At 50.2% G+C, this 19541-nt stretch overlaps 1 protein-coding gene and 2 pseudogenes across 1 annotated transcript; 2 read left to right on the forward strand and 1 right to left on the reverse strand.

Moving 5' to 3' along the window:
* The window catches only part of LOC119696322, a 2199709-nt pseudogene that overhangs the window by 1717899 nt on the left and 462269 nt on the right, over window positions 1–19541 (reverse strand).
* Window positions 1–19541, forward strand: part of LOC119696323 — a 1148804-nt pseudogene that overhangs the window by 718627 nt on the left and 410636 nt on the right.
* Window positions 6996–8182, forward strand: LOC119696334 (olfactory receptor 14I1-like). The gene has a single exon (XM_038126037.1). The coding sequence runs from the start codon at window positions 7050–7052 to the stop codon at window positions 8058–8060; it is 1011 nt and encodes a 336-aa protein (XP_037981965.1). The 5' UTR covers window positions 6996–7049; the 3' UTR covers window positions 8061–8182.

A 19541-nucleotide genomic window follows, 5' to 3' on the forward strand; every position in this document is an offset into this window, starting at 1 on the left:
GTGTGAAGCCATCTCAATTGATAATGGTTTAGAGCTAATGGTGAGTAACCAACTCAACCCTGCCCAGCTTTTGTATGGAGAACCAGGTGAGGAACTAATACGTAATTGCCTAGAGGTTATTAACTGTCAAACTAAAGTAAGAGAGGACCTAACAGATCAACCACTGCAAGGTGGAAAACGACTGTACATCGATGGATCTTCACAAGTAATAAAGGGGCACAGGGTATCAGGGTACGCTATAGTGGATGAAGGGTTGGTAGCCATGGAAAAGAGCAAGTTACCTTCCAACTGGTCATCCCAAGCGTGGGAGTTGTATGCCCTAAAACGAGCTCTGGAAATATTGGCACAGAAAAGGGGAAAAATATATAGTGACTGAAAATACGCTTTTGGAGAATGCATACCGTTGGAAAAATTTGGAAGAGAGGGGGCTATTAAATTCAAAGGGAAAGGGACTGATTCACATAAAACTTGTTTTAGAGGTATTAGAAACCTTACAATTGCCAGAAGTAGCAGTGGTATATGTTAAAGGATGTCAAAAAAGGGTGGCTGAAGAAGCAGAAGGGAACAATTTAGCAGATTTAGATGCTAAGAATGCTGTCAAATCAGGGAGAGAAAAATTAATGATAGTATTAAGCCTGATGAGAGAAATGCAAGAAGTCCCTGTATTCAGTGGGACGGAAGAGGAAGAACTCCTCAAAATAGGAGCCAAGAAAGATAACAAAGGGAAGTGGAGATTAGCAGATGGGAGGCAAGTGTTGAATAAACCCCTGGCCAAGAAAATGCTGGAAGGCATACATGAACAACATATTGGGGTACACAAGTGCTAAGTGATCAATTTCTAAGGGACTGGGGCTGCATAGGCATTTTCAGAATAGCTGAGCAAGTCACTGAATGATGTGTGATATGTAAACAAGTGAACAAGAAAATCATGAGGAAAACACTCAGAGGAGGGCAAGAACTACCCTTATGGCCATTTCAAAACATCCAAGTAGACTTTATGGAGCTTTCCCAGGTACAATGGTGGAAACTTTTGCCAGTGATATTAGATCACTTGACTCATTGGGTAGAGGTGGTACCCACTGTGAAAGCCAGTGCCAATGTTGTGAGTAAAACACTTCTAGAATCAATCATTCCCCAGTATGGGATGGTAAGCAGGGTTGATTCAGACCAGGGAACTCATTTCACATCGAAGATATTGCAGAAAGTTGTACAGGCCTGGGGAGTGAAATGGGAATGACACACTCCATGGCATCCACAGAGTTCCAGTTCTGTTGAGAGAATGAATCAAACTCTGAAAAGAGCTCTAGTTAAGCCAATGATTGAAAAAAAGATATCATGGATAAAATATCTCATTTTAGCCTTATTATGAATTAGAACCCAATCTTGGTCAGATCTGGGGGTCTTACCTCATGAAATGATGTTTGGGTTACCCTTCCTGACCTCACCCCAGAAGGTTGCCCCCTGTGAGGAAGGGGAAACCACTGCCAAGAAATATGTTCTGTCGAGAGCACAAACCTTAGAAGGGCTAAGACATAAAGGGGCAATTCCTCAAACTACCACCCTGGATTTCAGAATCCATAAGATTAATCCTGGGGATTGGGTGATGATTAAGTCATGGAGAGATCAGCCTCTAACTCCTCAGTGGGAAGGTCCCTTTCAGGTACTGCTCACCACAGAATCAGCCGTGCAAACTGCAGAGCGGGGATGGACTCATGGCAACAGAGTCAAAGGCCCAGCAGAAGAACCCAAAGCGTGGACAATAATATCCAGGCTGGGTGAAACAAGATTGACTCTCAAGCAGAGACTGTGAGACAACCAGAAAAAGGCCAAGACACCCAGAAAGTAGAGTCAAGCTTCCACCAACCAGCTGGAGAACTGCCTTTCTGTCTTAATGGGTGAGAATTACCAGCATCTGTTGAGGGGAAGTACACAAGAGACCGTAAAAGGTAATGGGACAGCTTCTTTAGGAAAACATGACAAAGGAAGGAGGGCAAGACCGGGTTGGGCCCTTTGTTCACTACCAAGAAGGCTCCAGAGCCCTGCTGCAGGTAGCAACTCCGTAGGCATGGTAAGGTAGGGACAAAAGGCCATATCCAACCTCTGTAATTCCTCCGTTGTGTTTTAATACAACAGGGACTAGCGGGCAGGACTGAGTCAGCCTCTGTACTCACCCCAAGATACACTGACTATGGGCAGCAGCCACATAGGCGCGGTAGATGGGAGTCAAAGCCATACTGGACCTCTGTGATGCCCTTTTGTCCATTCCAAATGACTGTGTCTAAGGAAAACCTGGGATTTTTTTCTTCTGTTCTCACTGTCCTTGCCCACATCAACAGATGCTGGTATGACTCATTCACCAGAGAGAGAAATTTTTTTACTTAATTGTTTGAGCAAAATGACTCCTAGAAAAAGTAAAGGGGGGTTTGTTATAGATGAGTAGTCCTACGGTTGACTCTCACAATTATGGGGTGAATATTAAGTATATGTTAAGAGAAGTTGTGTAGATGTATAGTTATATTTCCCCTCCCCCTTGCATTGTCATCACAGGATGGCCTCAGTAGTCAGGGCATTTGGGAGGGTGGGCTTGTTACTATGGCAGCACCTGACCTCCAATCAAGCTGTAAGAAAGTGATCTCCACCACTGGACAGCGAAGAAGGAGTCGATTGACAAGACTTTGAGAGGGGCTAGAGGTATAAAAGACAGAACATCCATTTTGTAGATGAGCACCTGGTGACTGAATGCTTTCCTCCCAGCACTGTGTTCTTTTCTTTATTCAGTCTTCTGTTGTATTTTGATAAGATCTTAATAAACCATTCAATATTTTCAAAGTGAAAATTGCTTCTCACATGAGGTTGGGGAATGTGAGGCAAAGTTTGTCCACACTGGGTCAGCTCCAAGGTACAACTTCTCTGACCTGGCCAGACCTCCTAATGTGCGGCCCTACACCGATATCAATCACAGAATGCTGCAATCACCTCTTCTCTAAAGAGAATATTAATAAAATACACCCTTTAAAATAGGAATATATCTTTCATAGAACCCCTTCGAAATATTTCCCCATAACAGCAGCAGGAATCCTTCCTGATGAACTGCCCCAGACCGGAGGGAAATCCAGGCAGAACCATGGTTTGTCAGGACTTGCTTGATCTTAATGAGCCTTGAGGTGCATTTGGAGCTGAGCCCTGGAACCTCAGGGCCTGAGAGATTGCACAAACCTTTGCAGGAGTCAAAATCATAAGAAAACCCCATAGTGTCTCAAAGCATTAATGAGTACAAATGAGGTCCCTCCCCAACACAGGCTCCTCATGGACTCCTTGGAGGAGAGAACTGGAGGCCAGGATAGCACAAAAAAAAAACCTCTCAGAGATTCAGTGTGGAATGCAAAACCCAAAGTACCTTTAAAAACCTTGAGTATCTCAAAGTATTAATGAGCCCCACTGGGTGTCAGTACAAAGCTCTCAAGGGACTCATTAAAGCAGATAATTGGGGCTATGATTACACAAACCTCTCACAGAGTCTGTACCAAAAGGGAAACACCAAGTAGCTAAAAAGCAGAAGTACTATGAAGTATTAATCAGTCCCACTGAATGTTGCTACTGACAAAGCCTCTCCAGGGACTAATTAAAGCAGATAATTGGAGGCCATGACTGCAAAAAGCTATCAGAGACTCCAAGGCAAAAGCCAAACCCAAAGTCCTTTGAAAACCCTGCAGTCCCTGGGAGCATGAAGGAGCCCCCAGGGCCATTGCTGAGCAAGGCTCCCCAGGGACTCCTTCCAGCAGATCCTTGAGGCCACTGGCATGTGGGCTAGGGGGGATGCTGAGGGCAGGACAAGGGGCTGCCAGTGGCCAGCCTGGCTGGGGCTGTGCCAGGAGGCCCCAGTGCCTCAGGACAAGGTGTCTCCTGCCAGCCCTTGGTGGCACAGAGCCTGCTGTGCCCCAGGGTACCAAGCCTTGGCTTCTCTTTGTCCCCACCTGTCATCACTGCCTGCAGTTCTCTGCTCTGCCTGGGGCCTGGGGACATTTTCTCAGTCGTGTCCCTCACTGGGACCCATTAAAAGTGCAAGAAACTTTGGAGTGTGATTGTGACTTGTAGTTCTGCAGAGGTTTCTTCAGCTGCCTCTCAGGGACTGATGTTCAGGGCCTGAGCACAAAGCCCCAGAGGCTCATTAAAGTCCTTGTGCTGTGGCTGTGCTGCTGAGCTGGGCTGGGCTCCTGGCACAGAGGCAGCTCCTGGGAACCAAGAAGAGCTTGAAAAGCACATTTCTCTTGCTGAGCAGCTCTTCTGCCAGCCCAGCAGGGCTGGGGCACTGCCTGCAGCCAGCCCAGGCACAGCACAGAGGCACAGAGAGCTTCAATCAGTCAGGGCTGGGAAGGTGCTGAGAAGTGCCTGGGGCAGAATCCCTGCCAGCCCTTGGCACAGGAACCTCTGGCTGCAGGACAATGCAGCTGCAGCTCCTGCAGCCATCTCCTACAGCTGGAACATCCCAATGCCTACAGACCCTGTGAGTACATTCTCTGATTGTCTCTTGTGCAGAGCAGCCAGGGGTGCCCAGGGCTGTCCTGCAGAGCAGGCTCCTGCAGCCCAGGGCGCTGTGCTGGGGCAGGGACTCTGCTGCCTGCCAGGGACAGCTCTCAGCCGGCCCGGGGAGCTGCTCCCAGCGCTGGGGAGAAGCTGTGGGGGGAAGGAGCCACCCTGAGCAGGGCAGGTGCTGCTGCTGAGAGGGGATGGCTGGGGCAGGGCTGCTCCCAGCTCCAGACCAGCCTGGGCACAGCTCTGGAGGACACTTCCCATAGAAGGTAAGCCTGGGATTGCTGTTATAGATCAGGAGCTTTCCTGAGAGTGTTTTCAATTTCCTACTTGGAACAGGATGGGAAAGTTGGGGTGATGACAAAAAGATTTTTGCATTTTCTACATTTTTATGTATTCATAGCTCTCTAAGTTACTATTATATTTGTAAAAAACTATTATCCTTGCTTAACTTTAATAAACTCTTAATTAACTCTATTAAACTACTGTTATATACTATGAAAACTTTTATCCTTAAAAAACTCTAGTATGTTTCCTTACTTTATTTTAAGATTTTAGAACAAAAACCTGACTGTCTAAATATATTCCTGAAATACTGTATAGCGTTATTCTCTTATATAGTCCTGATATACTAAACAGTCTTATAGGAAGAGGACTTATAGGAACTCTTTTTTTTTTTTTTTTTAACCTGAATATGAGCAGTCATTACAAAAAGTGAAGGCAAAGAAGCCTTGGGACCTGCTGCAATGAGTTGACCCAGGGGTGTGTAACTGGGGCAACTGAATCTGCTATTGGATGTTCCTGTTCAATATCCCAATTAATCAACCTTTAAAAATTGTTGAAATCAGGGCCTGGGTGTGCTCCATTCCCACTGGGACACCTGGAAGCTTCCAAGAAAGGTCTGGTTTTTACTCTATTCTTCTAACACTGTTGCAAGGGTTTATTTCTCTTTTGATTATAGGTAACAGGGGGATGAGAGAAGCAGCAGAGGAATTGTAATCCCAGAATCCCAGAACATTCTGAGTGGAAAGGGACACAGCAGGATCATCAAAGGAATGTTTGAACATTTACAGAGACTCCAGAACTGTCACTTTGGGTGGTCAGTCTCTCTGCTGGGAGCCTCCCAAAGGGCCCTCAGCCACTGCTCAGCCCTGGACAGCAGCAGCATCACCTCTGCAGGGCCCAGCAGGGCTCTCCTGAGCTGCCCTTGCCCACCCGCAGCCAGAGCCTGCCCCAGGCAGGGCCCTGCACACAGGCAGGTTTCTGTAGGGCCGGGGCGAGGGCACACAGGCTGGGATGGGCTCTGTGAGCGCTGGCAGGGACAAGGCTCCTCTCAGGAGGGAATGTCCAGGCCCAGGGAGATGCTCAGGGAAGGAGAGGGGGCTGAAGAGAGCAGTGCTGGGGGCAGGAGGGCACTGTTGGTGTGTGGCAGGTGCCGGGCACAGCTGGGCACGGGAACACTGTCCTGAGTGCCCGGCTGTCTCTGCCCTGCCCTCTCAGGCACAGCACCACAACATCTTCTCTTCTTTCTGCACTGCCCTGGTATTGTCACTGTGATCTGCTGCTCTCAGGGAGGCTCTGGCATTTGCAGCAGCTGAGTCAGGCACTGCCCTTGGCATTCCTGCCAGGCAGAGGTGCCCATGGGAATGGGGTGTCCAAGCTTCCCTGGCACCTGTGGGGCTGTGGGCAAAGCAGTCCATGGGAAAGGGGAATGAGCTGAGCCCCCTCGCTGAGATCCCATCATGGGCACAGCCGGGGATCTCCTTGCTGTGCCCCTGCATGCTCTGAGCTGCCCTCCTGGCTGCAAATCTGTGCCAGAGCCTCTGGGAGTTCCCTGAATGTCCCCCGGGGAAGGGCAGAGCTGCCAGAGCTGAGGAAATGCTGCTGGGTTTGCTAAGGGAGCCGTGAGTGTCCTTGGCACAAGGGGGTGCTGAGACCTTGCCCAGAGACCTTTAGAGAGGGTGAGACATTCAGGGATCCCTCTGCTTGGGGCAGGGTCTGCTTTATCCCAGGCTGACCCGGGAGTGTGATTGTGCCCTGATTGCAGCCAAAGGCGCAAAGCCAGGGCAGTTGGGAACAAGCCCATGCAGCCCCTCACCTTCTCTGAGCCACAGGGAATCCTTTGCCTCTCCCATCTCTCAGTGGCAAACTCTGAGTGCAGCAGGAATGCTGGGGATTTCTGACCTCAGAGAGCTAGAAATGATGTGTGGGCAGGAAAAACATTCCTAAATACAACTCCTAATATTCTTTAGAAGTGTGAGCGCAGATGCTACCAAGCCTTTCTGCATTAGGAGTGATTCCCCTGACAAATCCTGAATAACTAGCCTTGTTCCTCTGCCAAGTGGCCACAAACCCAGGGCAGTGGAGAAGGGATGGCTCCTCGAGAGGTCCCACACACTGGCCTGGCTGCTCCTGGCACACTCAGCCAGCACAACTGGAGCTCAGGCACGGACCTGGGTGAAAGATTTCCCAGAGCAGGAACAAGGCTGGGTGAGTCCCAGCGGGACAGTCTGCAGGGAATGGCCCAGGTTTGGCTCAAAGCATCCTCTGCTGACTTGTCACTGTCCTTTCTCCATGAACAGGTGCAGCCCCAGCAAATGTCCAACAGCAGCTCCATCAGCCACTTCCTCCTGCTGGCATTGGCAGACACGCGGCAGCTGCAGCTGCTGCACTTCTGCCTCTTGCTGGGCATCTCCCTGGCTGCCCTCCTGGGCAACGGCCTCATCATCAGCGCCGTAGCCTGCGGCCAGCACCTGCACACGCCCATGTTCTTCTTCCTGCTCAACCTGGCCCTCACTGACCTGGGCTCCATCTGCACCACTGTCCCCAAAGCCATGCACAATTCCCTCTGGGACACCAGCACCATCTCCTACACAGGATGTGCTGCACAGGTCTTTTTTTTCATCTTTTTTGTTTCAGCAGAGCTTTCCCTCCTGACCATCATGTCCTACGACCGCTACGTGTCCATCTGCAAACCCCTGCGCTACGGGACCCTGCTGGGCAGCAGAGCTTGTGCCCACATGGCAGCAGCTGCCTGGGCCAGTGCCTTTCTCTATTCACTGCTTCACACGACCAATACATTTTGCCTGCCCCTGTGCCATGGCAATGCCCTGGGACAGTTCTACTGTGAGGTGCCCCAAATCCTCAAGCTCTCCTGCTCAAATTCCTACCTCAGGGAACTCGGGCTCATTGCTATTAGTGCCAGTTTTGCACTTGGTTGTTTTATGTTCATTGTTTTCTCCTATGTGCAGATCTTCAGGGCCGTGCTGAGGATCTCCTCTGAGCAGGGACGGCACAAAGCCTTTTCCACCTGCCTCCCTCACCTGGCCGTGGTCTCCCTTTTTGTTGGCACTATCATATTTTCCTACCTGAAGCCCCCCTCCATCTCCTCCCCATCCCTGGATCTGGCAGTGTCAGTTCTGTACTCGGTGGTGCCTCCAGCCCTGAACCCCCTCATCTACAGCCTGAGGAACCAGGAGCTCAAGGCTGCAGTGTGGAGACTGATGACTGGATGCTTTCAGGAACATTAAACTGCTGGACACTTTCTGCAAATCACTTGTAATAAAAGTCATCTTTGATACTTATTGTTGGTTTAGTTGTAGAGTTTTTCCCTTTGTTTTACTTTTTTCATATGATTTCAAATAAATGTCATTGTTTGTGCCATGTCTCATTTTGTTTCCCTCCACCTTCCCTGTGGCCACAGACTGTGTCACTGAACGGCTGCCCTCTTGGTGGCTTTAAAGGAACTAAAGGAACTCCCATTAAATAGGAAAATTTTCTACAGAGATGCCCTTTTGTTGCCTTCTCTGGAGCTGCAGCAGCAATGTCTGTGTGCAGAGCTGGGGGTAGATCAGTGCTGGCCCAGCAGCTGTGCCCAGCAGCAGCAGCAGCACTTGGTGTTGCCAGTGCTGCTGCCATGGCCCTGCCCCGCTGCCCTGGTGGCCCTGGTGTTGCTGTAGGGCCTGAGTGCTCTCGGGGCCGGGCACAGTGCTGGGGGTGGCAGTGCCGGGGCTGCAGCAGGGACAGGCCATGGGCACTGCTGGGGCAGCGCTGACGCCTCAGGCCAGGGCCTGGGGGCTCCAGGCTCCTTGCCCAGGCTCTCTCAAGAACACACCCAGGCCAATGCTCAGCACAGAAAACCCCCGTGAGCAGCCCCAGGCTGGCCGTGGGCAGGCTGGGGGCAAACAGCATGGCTGGGGCTCTGCAAGGGCCCTGGGGGAGACGGGAAGGAGCAGCAGAGCAGGGGCTGATCCATCCCCAGTGCGCTGGACAGCCCAGGGCAGCGTCCCAGAGCGTCCTCAAGGAGCTGCCAACAACATCCCCCCTCTGCAGCCCTGGCCTCTCCCCCAGCTCACACAGGGGCCCCATCCTTGCAGGCACAGGCACGGCAGCACTGGCTCAGGAGCCCCTGTTTGCATTGCACAGAGCAGGCGGGAGCACCCCCATGCTGTTGCTGTGGGGACATCAACCTGAGGGAGCACAAATGCCATCAGCCCCTGGGGCCAGCAAGGGCTGGGGGACACCAGGGAAAGCACTCAGCTTTGTCCTGGCCTCTGCAGTCAGCCAGAAAGTTTGTTCCCATCAGCTGGGAGTTTCCTGTGCCACTGCAGACGCTGTTGCTCAGAGCCAGGGCTGCCTGGCAGCCACCCCCAAACTGCCCTGAGCATTTCCTTGGCTTCACCTCTGATTTCTTTCCTCTTTACTGATCCAGATTTCTTCCTCTTGCCCAGCCCTATTTTGTCCCCTGCAAACAGCCCATCCCTGTTTGCCCTTTCCTCTCTGGCCCCACTCCCCATTGCAGTTCCTGACTTGGCCCCATGGGAACGGCCCTTGGGGAGCAGGATCATCCTCCAAGTGCTGCAGCAATTGTCTGCAGGCTCCTGCAGTGCCCCGTGCTGCTCCCTTGCCAGAGGCAGCCCAGGCCAGGGGGGCCCATCTGGGCTGCTGTGTCTGCCTGTGGGGCTCCCTGTTCTGGGCCATGAGGAGGAGCTGCAGAGGCTCTGCAGGACTGACAGGATGGGCTTTGGGGCTGGGAGGAGAAGCTGAGTGACCTGGGCGGCTGGAGCTTCTGGAGAGGAGGCCAGGGCTCATCCTGCAACGGCTCCAAGAGTGGTTTCAGAGAATCCCAGAATCTGCAAGTTTGGAAAAGACCTTGGAGATCATCAAGTCCAACCTGTGCCCTGACATTGCCTTGTCTCCCCTGAGCCTATTCTTCTCCAGGATAAACAACTGCAGGACTCTCAGCCACTCCTCACAGGACTTGTTCTCCAGGCCCCTCCCCAGCCTTGTTGCCATTCTCTGGACACGCTCCAGCCCCTCCATGTTTTTCCTGAATTCGGGGTCCCAGAACTGGGCACAGCACTCGAGGTGCTGCCCAACCAGTGCCCAGCACAGGGCAAGAATCACTGCCCTGCTCCTGCTGGCCACACCATTCCTGATGCAGGCCAGGAGCCATTGGCCTTCTTGGCCACCTGGGCACACTGCTGCCTCATGTCCAGCCTGCTGTCCAGCAGTCCCTGCAGGTCCCTTTCTGCCTGGCTGCTGTCCAGCCACTCTGTCCCCAGCCTGTAGCGCTGCAGGAGTTGTGGCCTGTCCTAGGGTGACGTTATGATGCTTGTATCCCCATTTGTGTGCTCTGTTTATGCTGGATATTATGTTCTGTGCCTTCAAGACTGGCTCTGAAGAGTGAATGTTTTGTTTTGGGTTTTGTTATCAGCCCGCTCCCCCACGGCTGGCGGGACACAGAGACAGGGAGTACACAGCGCGGCTTTTGCTTTTTGCTGGGCTTTTTGCTTTGCTCTTGCTCTGGCTTCTGCTTGCTCCTGCTTCGCTCTTGCTTTTGCTTCTGCTCATTAGCTAGTTTAGCTAAGCAGTCCAATTTTTTTTTTCCCTGGACTGTTTTTTTCTTTTTCTTTTTCCCTTTTTTTTTTTCCTTCCCTTTTTGGAACTACTTGAACCTGCTCTGGACTGGGACCTGGAAACACCGAGAGCTTGCACCTCATGGCTTGTAGCAGCCATCCCCAGCACCGGAGGGACTGACAACAGAGCAACCACCCCCCAAGAGAGACTTTCTGAATTTGTCATCCTTTTCAGAGTGGTGAAGGAGTGTTATCATCTGGTATTGTTCATTCTGTGTGCTGGGGGTGCTGTGCCTGTTAAATAAACAGGTTCTTTCCACTTCTCTCCGAGGAATCCTTCCCAAACCGGTTGGAGGGAGGGGCTGTGTGGGTTTGCTTTCTGGAGGGGCCTCCTTTTGCAGGTTTTCTCCCAAATTTGCCCTAAACTAGGACACACTTCCAACATTGCCAGTTATGACAGACTGGAGGAGATTGTTGGCTGCAAACATTTTGTGTGTGGGGGAGGAAGGGGCAGATCCAGCCTTGCCCTGCCCTGCAAGCCCAGCACTGGGTGCCCTGGAACCCCAATCCCCCCAGAGCCTCTATCCCAGCCCAGCAGTGTCTGCTAGGCCCTGGCACAGCACAGGCAATGCTCCACAGCCACCTCTGCAGCCCCCAGCCCAGCTCCTGAGGGACCAAATGAGCCCAAGCCCCACCTGGGGGAAGGGCCCTGGATGGCCAAGGGGTATTGAAGGCTGAGCACAAGGCAAGCACACATCTTGACCCATCCTCCTCTTGGAATTTCCATCTGAACACCTCAGGAATCAAGGAGTTGGTAGCTGTGTGTGTGTTTCTCTGTATCTTTTTTGTCTTTCTCTCTTTCTGTGTCTTCTTTTTCTCTTTCTGTGCTCCTGCAAATTTTGATTAACATTAACCTGGACAGGCCTAGAGTTTGTGAAGTTGAATGGGCCAAGTCAATGTTTTGAGAAGTGTTTTTTGTTGATTGAATGTTTGTCGTAGTTTGACATGAGAAGAATTTTAAAAAGTAATACAAAACTTGTTGTGTAACTGACAATCTGTTAAACCACTAAGATGCTGAACACACCTCTGTGAAACAGAGATGTTAAAGATGAAAAACCCAGGAACCTCCTCTTTCTTTTCCAGTCAACAAAGAAGCAGTGGCCCCGGCCCCAGCCCCCATCTCAACCAAACCAAACCAAACCACACCAAACCAAACCAAGCAACCCTGCCTTGGGCTGAGCCCCTTCCCCCCTCCCCAGGCTGCCCCCTCCCATCGGCCCCATTCTAACCAAACCAAACCCCAACAACTACCAAACAGGAAAACAAAAGAGGCTACAAAACCCCAACCAGAACAAAGCCAGCCACAGCTATTAAAATCTTACCATCAAGCCCCCTCCCCCCAACACAATTCAAACTGAAAACCCCTACAGCCTACAACCCATACAAAGTAACCCTACAACTAAAATTAAACACAAAAAACCCCTAAAACCAACCATAAAACCAATCCCAACACAACTTCCACCACAAGTTACTGGCGGGTAAAGTGATAACCCTTGCAATACTTTAATCCTCCCTCAAATAAAAGAAAAACTAAATACAAGCATATTTAAAAAACAACATAAAACCATCAAAGTTAGTAAAGAAGAAATTTAATCCCCAAAAAATTAAGAAAAACACCTTCAAACTAAAATCCTCTTATGAGCTATAAAGAAAAAACTCTTTTTCTATATAACAAATAAAAAATTAAAAACCCAAAATATTTAAATTATTATCAAACAATATCAAACAAAAACCTTCCAACTAAGATAAAAAATGTTAAATTACCTGTAATTTCATCAAATGTTTAAACTGAAAAAAAAAAAAATCCTGTGCCTCCAAGGAAAGATCTCTATTCTGAGAGATAAAAAAAAAATTAAAATAAATAATAAAAATATTTACGTTTAAACAATTCATCTTAAAACGAATACCCCATAAGTTGACATGGCCCATCAACAAGCTGAAAAAAAGCTTGTAGCAAAAAAAACAACTTCACAATAACAAAGTTCCCCAGAAAACTGTTGTCTATGACAAAATTAAGAACCAGAAAAAAACTATTATTTCCTCTGGAAAAAAAATCTCCATAACCTTAAAAAGAGAAAGTTGTCTCACTTTACTTTAAGTAAACTAAAAAAAAGACTGTTCTAGAAAAAGCAAATTAACTAGAAATTTTTAATTTAGTTTCTTTACATTGTCAGTAAAAGAAAAAAAAGTTGTTAAGAAAAAAAGTGTTCCAAAGAGTCTATTTTATTTGTTACTACCTTTTTTCTTCCAGTAAATTTCAATAAAATTTTCTTTATAGCCTTTTAAATGTTTAAGCCTATTTACCTTTCTCCTAATCCTATCTCACAACAAAATAAATACATAAATATTTAGCCAACGATAAAACCCACCACACTCATCAACACATTAATTAAAAAATCTCAAAATTAGAACAATCTTAAACAAAAAACCAAAACCACGACAATGTCATTATAAAACTTTTGCCAAAGTTTCTCTGATTTTCTAAAGTTGCCAGTAATGACTGTTTTATTGTTTTGAGCTCCTGAGAATCTCTTGATGGTATTTCCCCAGTGCATCCAACTCAGGGTACACAAATAATGGTAATACCTTTTCAATGTCTCCTTCAGAGACGTGTTTGGAGAATGGGAGTCAGGGCTTGTGTGTCCTGCTTGGCACAGCCCAGGCAGGGCTCTCCCAGCCCCATTCCACACTCCATTTCCCAGCTGGAGCCGCTGGTGCCTCTGAGTTGTGCTGCCCCAGCCCCAGGGACGCTCTCCTTGTCTGCCCATTCCCCCACGGGCTCTGGCCAGGGATGGCCTCAGTGGGGGCTGCTGACATCCTCAGCAACTTGGAGGCTGCTGCTGAATTGTCCTGCTGCAGAGGCTTGTGCAGCCTGCAGCTCTTCAGTGCAGGAATTCCGTGTCCCAGGGCTCACGAACATTCAGACACCTGAACAAGCCAAGCCTCTGGGAATAATTTAGGATTTCAAATCTTTTGTGGTTAGACAGATTACAGAATACACCACAGATTCCAGCAGTGTATTCAAACTGAATATATTTGATTTAAAAAGACAGTGAGAAATGATTTCTTTATTCCTGATAAGGTTTTTTTTTCCTGTTAATACATTGATATGTGCAATCTCCAATTGACACTGAATCCAAGCACCTCCTCATGCAGTTTGAATAGATATGAAAATCAAGACCCTTCATGGCTGACAATCAATCAGACTCTGTCCCTCCCCCCACCCCACCATTTCCCCCATCCAAGGCCTGGCACTCAGAGCAGCCTTGTGCAAATCTGAGCTCCCTCCAGCCCAGGCTGCACCTGCAGCTTTCAGCTCCTTGCCTCCAACTCCCACCTGCTTTCCTTGCAGAAGGAGCTGCCCCAGACACAGAGGGATGGTCATTTCTTGTCAGCCAACAAAGCCAAGGGAAGGCACAGCTCCATCAAATGCAAAAGTCATTCCTCTGCTGGGTATTAAATCCCCTTTCCACAGCAGACAGTCTCAGAGCAATGGAAAACACCTTCTGTGCCCAGCACAGATCCCAAGGTGCCCCCAAACCCTCCCTGCCCCGATTCTGCCCAGATTAACTCTTTGCACACACGAGTCACAGGCTGAAGTCAGGAGCTCCCTCCATGCCCAGAGGGAGGAAAAGAGAGAAAGTGGATGAAGAGCTCTCGTGTGCAGAGCCAAGGTCCATGTGCCCCTGCAGTGGGAGCCACAGCTCATCAGCTTTGTGTCCTTTGGGCTCAGGGACTGGTGACACTCAGAGGCACAGAAAGGTTTCTTGCCAACAAGCACAAGCTGAACATTGGAACAGTTTAATCACCATCACAGCTCTTCCCTCAGCTCTCTGGGATGTCCTAGCAGCATCTGACATGTCCCCTTCCTGGTGCCCTCTTATCGTAAAAGTTCCATACTGTTGTCTCCTTCATCTAAAAGTTTCATACCTCCTCAGAGCACAAACTCATTCATCATCACAAAGTAGCCAACAGACGCCAAGTACCTTCTAAACTTGTCAACCCACTCTTATATAGCACTCCTCTTCTCATTGGTCATTCTTCTCATTGGTCACAGCTGTGGCCTGTTAAAGTCAGGCCTGTTCCTAATCTTTGGTAATTGACCCAGCTGTGAGTCCTTAGGGGTGAAATTACTTTCTACACTATCTTTATTTTCTAATATTCTATCCCCCCACAGCCATGCCCAAGGGATTTCTGTAAAAGAATAGTTTTAGACAAGGACATAAGAAAAGTTAATTCCGTGATGGATATGAACACAATTAACAGGCTGACTAATGTGATACTTAATTGAAATTCGTATAGACTGGGGAACTCCCTGCAGCACAAAGCATGAAACCAGTCAGTTGAGAGGCACTTGAATGACCAGAGAGCATTTGGAGGAGGAAATCGGGGAGTAGCAGGAAGGACATAGATCCACCTTGTCTAAATGAAGAGATGTCCTTCGACATGGCCATTCAACCAGGAGAACAGGAAATGACTGATTGAAGAGGGAGAGGTAATAATAGACTGAATATTGTTGACACAACTAGACAGGAAGATCACTATTTCTCATCCTGCCGTCAGGACACTTCTAGGAAATTCCCATCCCTGGTGGGAAAACTGCTATTTCTCAACAGTCCCCAAGTGACCTAGGTAATAAAACAGTGCTTGCACATTATGAAATGTATAAGTATTGTAAATGTATGTACCTGTGCCCCTTTCCAGGCAGACATCAGCTGTGTGCCCATGAACAGGCAGTGCCACTTGTGCCCTGAGGTGCCCAGCTGGGATTGCATCTCTCCGAGAGCACCTGAGGGAGAGCAGAGCACCTTGCAAGCTGCAGGTCCCTGCCAGCCCCGCAGGGCTCCTGTGCCATCAACATCTGCTCTGCTGCAGTCTGAAACAGGGCCCAGCATGGTGCTGGGATCATCAGAGAACTGAGGTGTGTGCTGGAATTCCATGGCCTCGCCATGGCGCAGCAGCCCTGCATTTGCCTCCTGCAGCCTTGCTCTCCAGCACAGCCATGGAGGCTCTGTCCCAACCCCTCCCCACCATTTCCCTCATCCAAGCCCTGGCACTCAGAGCAGCTGAGGAATGGAGTCACATCCAGGGGTGTCCCCAGGGCTCAGGACTGGGGCCAGGTCAGTGAAATCTCTTTATTGCTGATCTGGATGAGGCCATCGAGGGAACCCTCAGTCAGTTCCCAGGTGAGCCCAGGCTGGGTGGGAGTGTGGCTGTGCTGGAGGGCAGGAAGCTCTGCAGAGGGATCTGGACAGGCTGGAGCCATGGGCCCAGGATAATGGGATGAGGTTCACCAAGGCCAAGGGCCGGGTCCTGGCCTGGGCTCACAACCACCCCAAATCCCTGGCCGTGCCCTGTCCCTGATCACCACAGCCTGTCCTGTTTCCTTCATCCCTGCACTGCCAGGGACTTTCTGGGACAAGGGAGCTCTGCTCTGGGGATGGAGGGAGATGCAAGTGCCACCACTGGAGTGGGAACCACAACTCATCAGGTTTGTGTCCTCTGGGGATCTGCTGAGACTCAGAGGCACAGAAAGTTTTTCTTCATGGCCAACAGACCATCATAAAACAGGGCACAATTTAATACCAATCACGCTTTTCCCTGAGCTATGTGCAACGTCCCAGCAGTGTCTGATGAGTCCACCATCCACAGGTGATTTCCATACTAAAATTAATTTTAGACAAATGTGGTTCTGTGATAGCTTAAACACAATGAAGTTCTGGTATCAGGATGTTTGTCCTGGAGTGGGGGCAAAACAGCTCGAGCAATTCCTGATTTGCAAAGCTGTCAGTGATGGATGGAGAAGGGAGCTCAGGCTGCTCTTGGTGTTGAGGAAATGCTGAAACCAGCCTGACTCATTTCATCTCCTCCTGTCCTGGCTGATCTTCCCTCTTTCCCCTTCCACCCATTGGCTTTTGTCTCCCACCAGGCCCCCCGGTGAAGAGCCTGGCTCTGTGTTCTCCAGCACCTCCTGGCTGGCACTGCCAGGCTGGGATGAGGAGCCCCTCAGCCTTCCCTGCTGCAGGCTGGACAAGCCCAGCTCCCTCAGCCTCTGCTCACAGCCCAAGGGTTCCAGCCCCACCTTGGAGGCCCTTCCCTAACCCTGCTCTAGCTGCCAGACATCTTTCCTGCCCTGGGCAACCCAAACCAGGCCACAGTGACCTGGATAATCCACGGCCTTGATGTCCTGCTCACACAGCCCTGGCCCCTCTTCCCCATGTCAGGCTCTGGGGTGGATCCTGTGGAACATCCTTTGCTGGAGGCTGTGGCTCCAGGTGGACCAGGGGGATACTGGGGGACAGGGACCCCGCTGGGCATGAACAGTATTGGACTTGTTGGGAGAAACTGTGAGGGGCAGCTGGGGTGGAGTGACCAACCCAGTGACCTGACACAGCCCTCCTGGGATGTCACACAGCCCCTCTGTGATGTCACAGCCTGCTCTGTGATGTCACAGCCCATTTTTTAATGTCACACACCTGGTCTCTGATGTCATAGCCTGCTCTGTTATGTCATTGTCTGCTCTGTGATGTCATAGTCTGCTCTGTGATGTCACACAGGCAGTCTATGATGCTGTAGCTGTGTGATGACCTCACATACCCCACTCTGTGATGTCATAACCCACTCTGTGACCTCATGTTCCCAGATGATCAATTGCCTCCACCAGGTGAGCTGACACCTGGAGCTTGTTCTCCAAAACCCCAGGCCTATGGAAACCACACAATGCCCATTGTGTCAGAAGGGGAACTGGGAGTTCACCAGCCTCAGTGTCCTGCCAGCTCAGCCAGGCCCACTGGGACATTGGGGTCCACGACCACCAGGGACCACCAGAGAGACCCCCAGGACAGAAGAGTGCATAAAGGGGTAAAGGGGAGGGAAAATGTGTTAATGATTTTGGGGAAATGATTATCAGATGTGTGTTTAGTCCAGCACAATCAATGAATATGTGTGCAAAATGCAGAAAATAAACAGAAACTTTCCTGTACTCAGCACGCACAGCTTTGGGAGGAGCTCTCCCCCGTGCATCCGGCTGAATAAAGAATGCTGCTTTCTAATGCTACATTGCTCTTAAGGAGTTTTCTGTTTTAGTGAATTTTTGGTAGCACTCCCACTGCCTTGGAAAGCTCTGTCTCCTGCTGTTCACAAACAGAGAAGGGCTGGTGGCAGATGTGGGGGTCGGAGGCTGCTGGGGCACAGTGACCATGAAATAATCAAGATTTCAATGTCATGTGAGAGAAGGAGGGGCAGCAACAAAACCTCTACCCTGGAATTAGGAATGGCAGACTTTGGCATGTTTAGGATGCTGATTTGGGGAGTATTGAATCAGGTACTGATTCTTTAAAGGGAAACAGCCCTTAAAAACAAAGGGGTCCAGGAATGATGGACACATTTCAAGAAAGTAATCTTTATGGGGAAGGAGCAGCCTTTCTCAGTGTGGCAAAAGATGAGCTGGTGAGGAAACTGACTGTCCTGGCTGCCCAAGGAGCTTTTGTGAGAACTCAGGGGAAAAAATGGAGCAGCAACTCATGAAGTGTGTAAGGATGTTGTTAGGTCATGCAGAAAGAAAAGCTGAGAGGTGAAAGCTCCATTAGAACTTAACCTGGTGGCTTCTGTAAAAAGAATAAAAATGTATTTATAAAAAAATTTATAGCAATAGGAGGGAGAAGAAGAACCACTACTCTTTATTGGATGCAGTGGAGAATATAGGAACAAAAGGAAAAGGCTGAGCTACTTAACCTCTCATTTGTCTCAATTTTCAATATTAGGACAGGTTGTCCTCAGGACAAGTGTTCTCCTGCACTGGTAGATGGGCACAAGGAGCAGAACAGTGCCCTGGAATCCAGTAGGAAGCAGTTGGGGACCTGCTGAGCCACTCAGATGCTCACAGGTGTATGGGATCAAATGGGATCCATCTCAGGTGATGAAAGAGCTGGTGGATGAGCTCCCCAAGCTGCTCTCCATCATTTACCATCAGTCCTGGCTCACCAGGGAGGTCCCAGAGCACTGGACGTGCCAGTGTGAGCCCATCCCCAGGAAGGGCTGGAAGGACGATCTGGGGAACTCCAGGCCTGTCAGCCTGACCTCGGTGCCCGGCAAGGATGTGGAACAGATCACCTTGAGTGCCATCACAGGGCACCCACAGGATGCCCGAGGGATCAGAGCCAGCCAGCGTGGATTACAATATCTGCATTGATGATCTGCATGAGGGGATTGAGTCCACCATCAGCAAATTTGCAGATGACACCAAGCTAGGTGTGAGTGTTGATCTGCTGGAGGGTAGGAGGGTTCTGCACAGGGCCCTGGACAGGGTGGATCCCAGACTGAAATCCAGCAAGGTGAGGTTTAACAAGTCCCAGTGCCAGGTCCTGCACTTTGGCCACAACAACCCCTGCAGCACCACAGGGTGGGGACAGAGTGTCTGGACAGCAGCCAGGCAGAAAGGGAGCTGCAGGGACTGCTGGACAGCAGGCTGGACATGAGGCAGCAGTGTGCCCAGGTGGCCAAGAAGGCCAATGGCTCCTAGCCCGGATCTGGATTTGGTAGCCAGCAAGAGCAGGGCAGTGATTCTTCCTCTGTGCTGCTCACCCCTGGTTGGGCAGCACCTCGAGTGCTGTGTCCAGTTCTGGGCCCCCCAATTGAGGAAGGACGTGGAGGGGCTGGAGCGTGTCCAGAGAATGGCAACAAGGCTGGGGAGGGGTCTGGAACACAACTCCTGTGAGGAGCAGCTGAGGGAGCTGGCGTTGTTTATGCTGGAGAAGAGGAGGCTGAAAGAAGACGAGGCAGTGTCAGGGAACACATTCTAATTGATGATCTCCAAGATCTATTCCAACCTTGCTGATTCTGGGATTCTCTGAAACCACCCTTGGAGCAGTGGCAGGATGAGCCCTGGGCCTCCTCTTCAGAAGCTCCAGCAGCCCAGGTGCCTCAGCTTCTCCTGCCAGCCCCAAAGCCCATCCTGTCAGTCCTGCAGAGCCTCTGCAGCTCCTCCTCACTGCCCAGAACAGGGAGCCCCACAGGCAGACACAGCAGCCCAGATGGGCCCCCCTGGCCTGGGCTGCCTCTGGCAAGGGAGCAGCAGGAGGCACTGCAGGAGCC

Source organism: Motacilla alba, unplaced genomic scaffold (genome assembly GCF_015832195.1).
Source record: "Motacilla alba alba isolate MOTALB_02 unplaced genomic scaffold, Motacilla_alba_V1.0_pri HiC_scaffold_28, whole genome shotgun sequence".
NCBI classification, from domain to species: domain Eukaryota; kingdom Metazoa; phylum Chordata; class Aves; order Passeriformes; family Motacillidae; genus Motacilla; species Motacilla alba.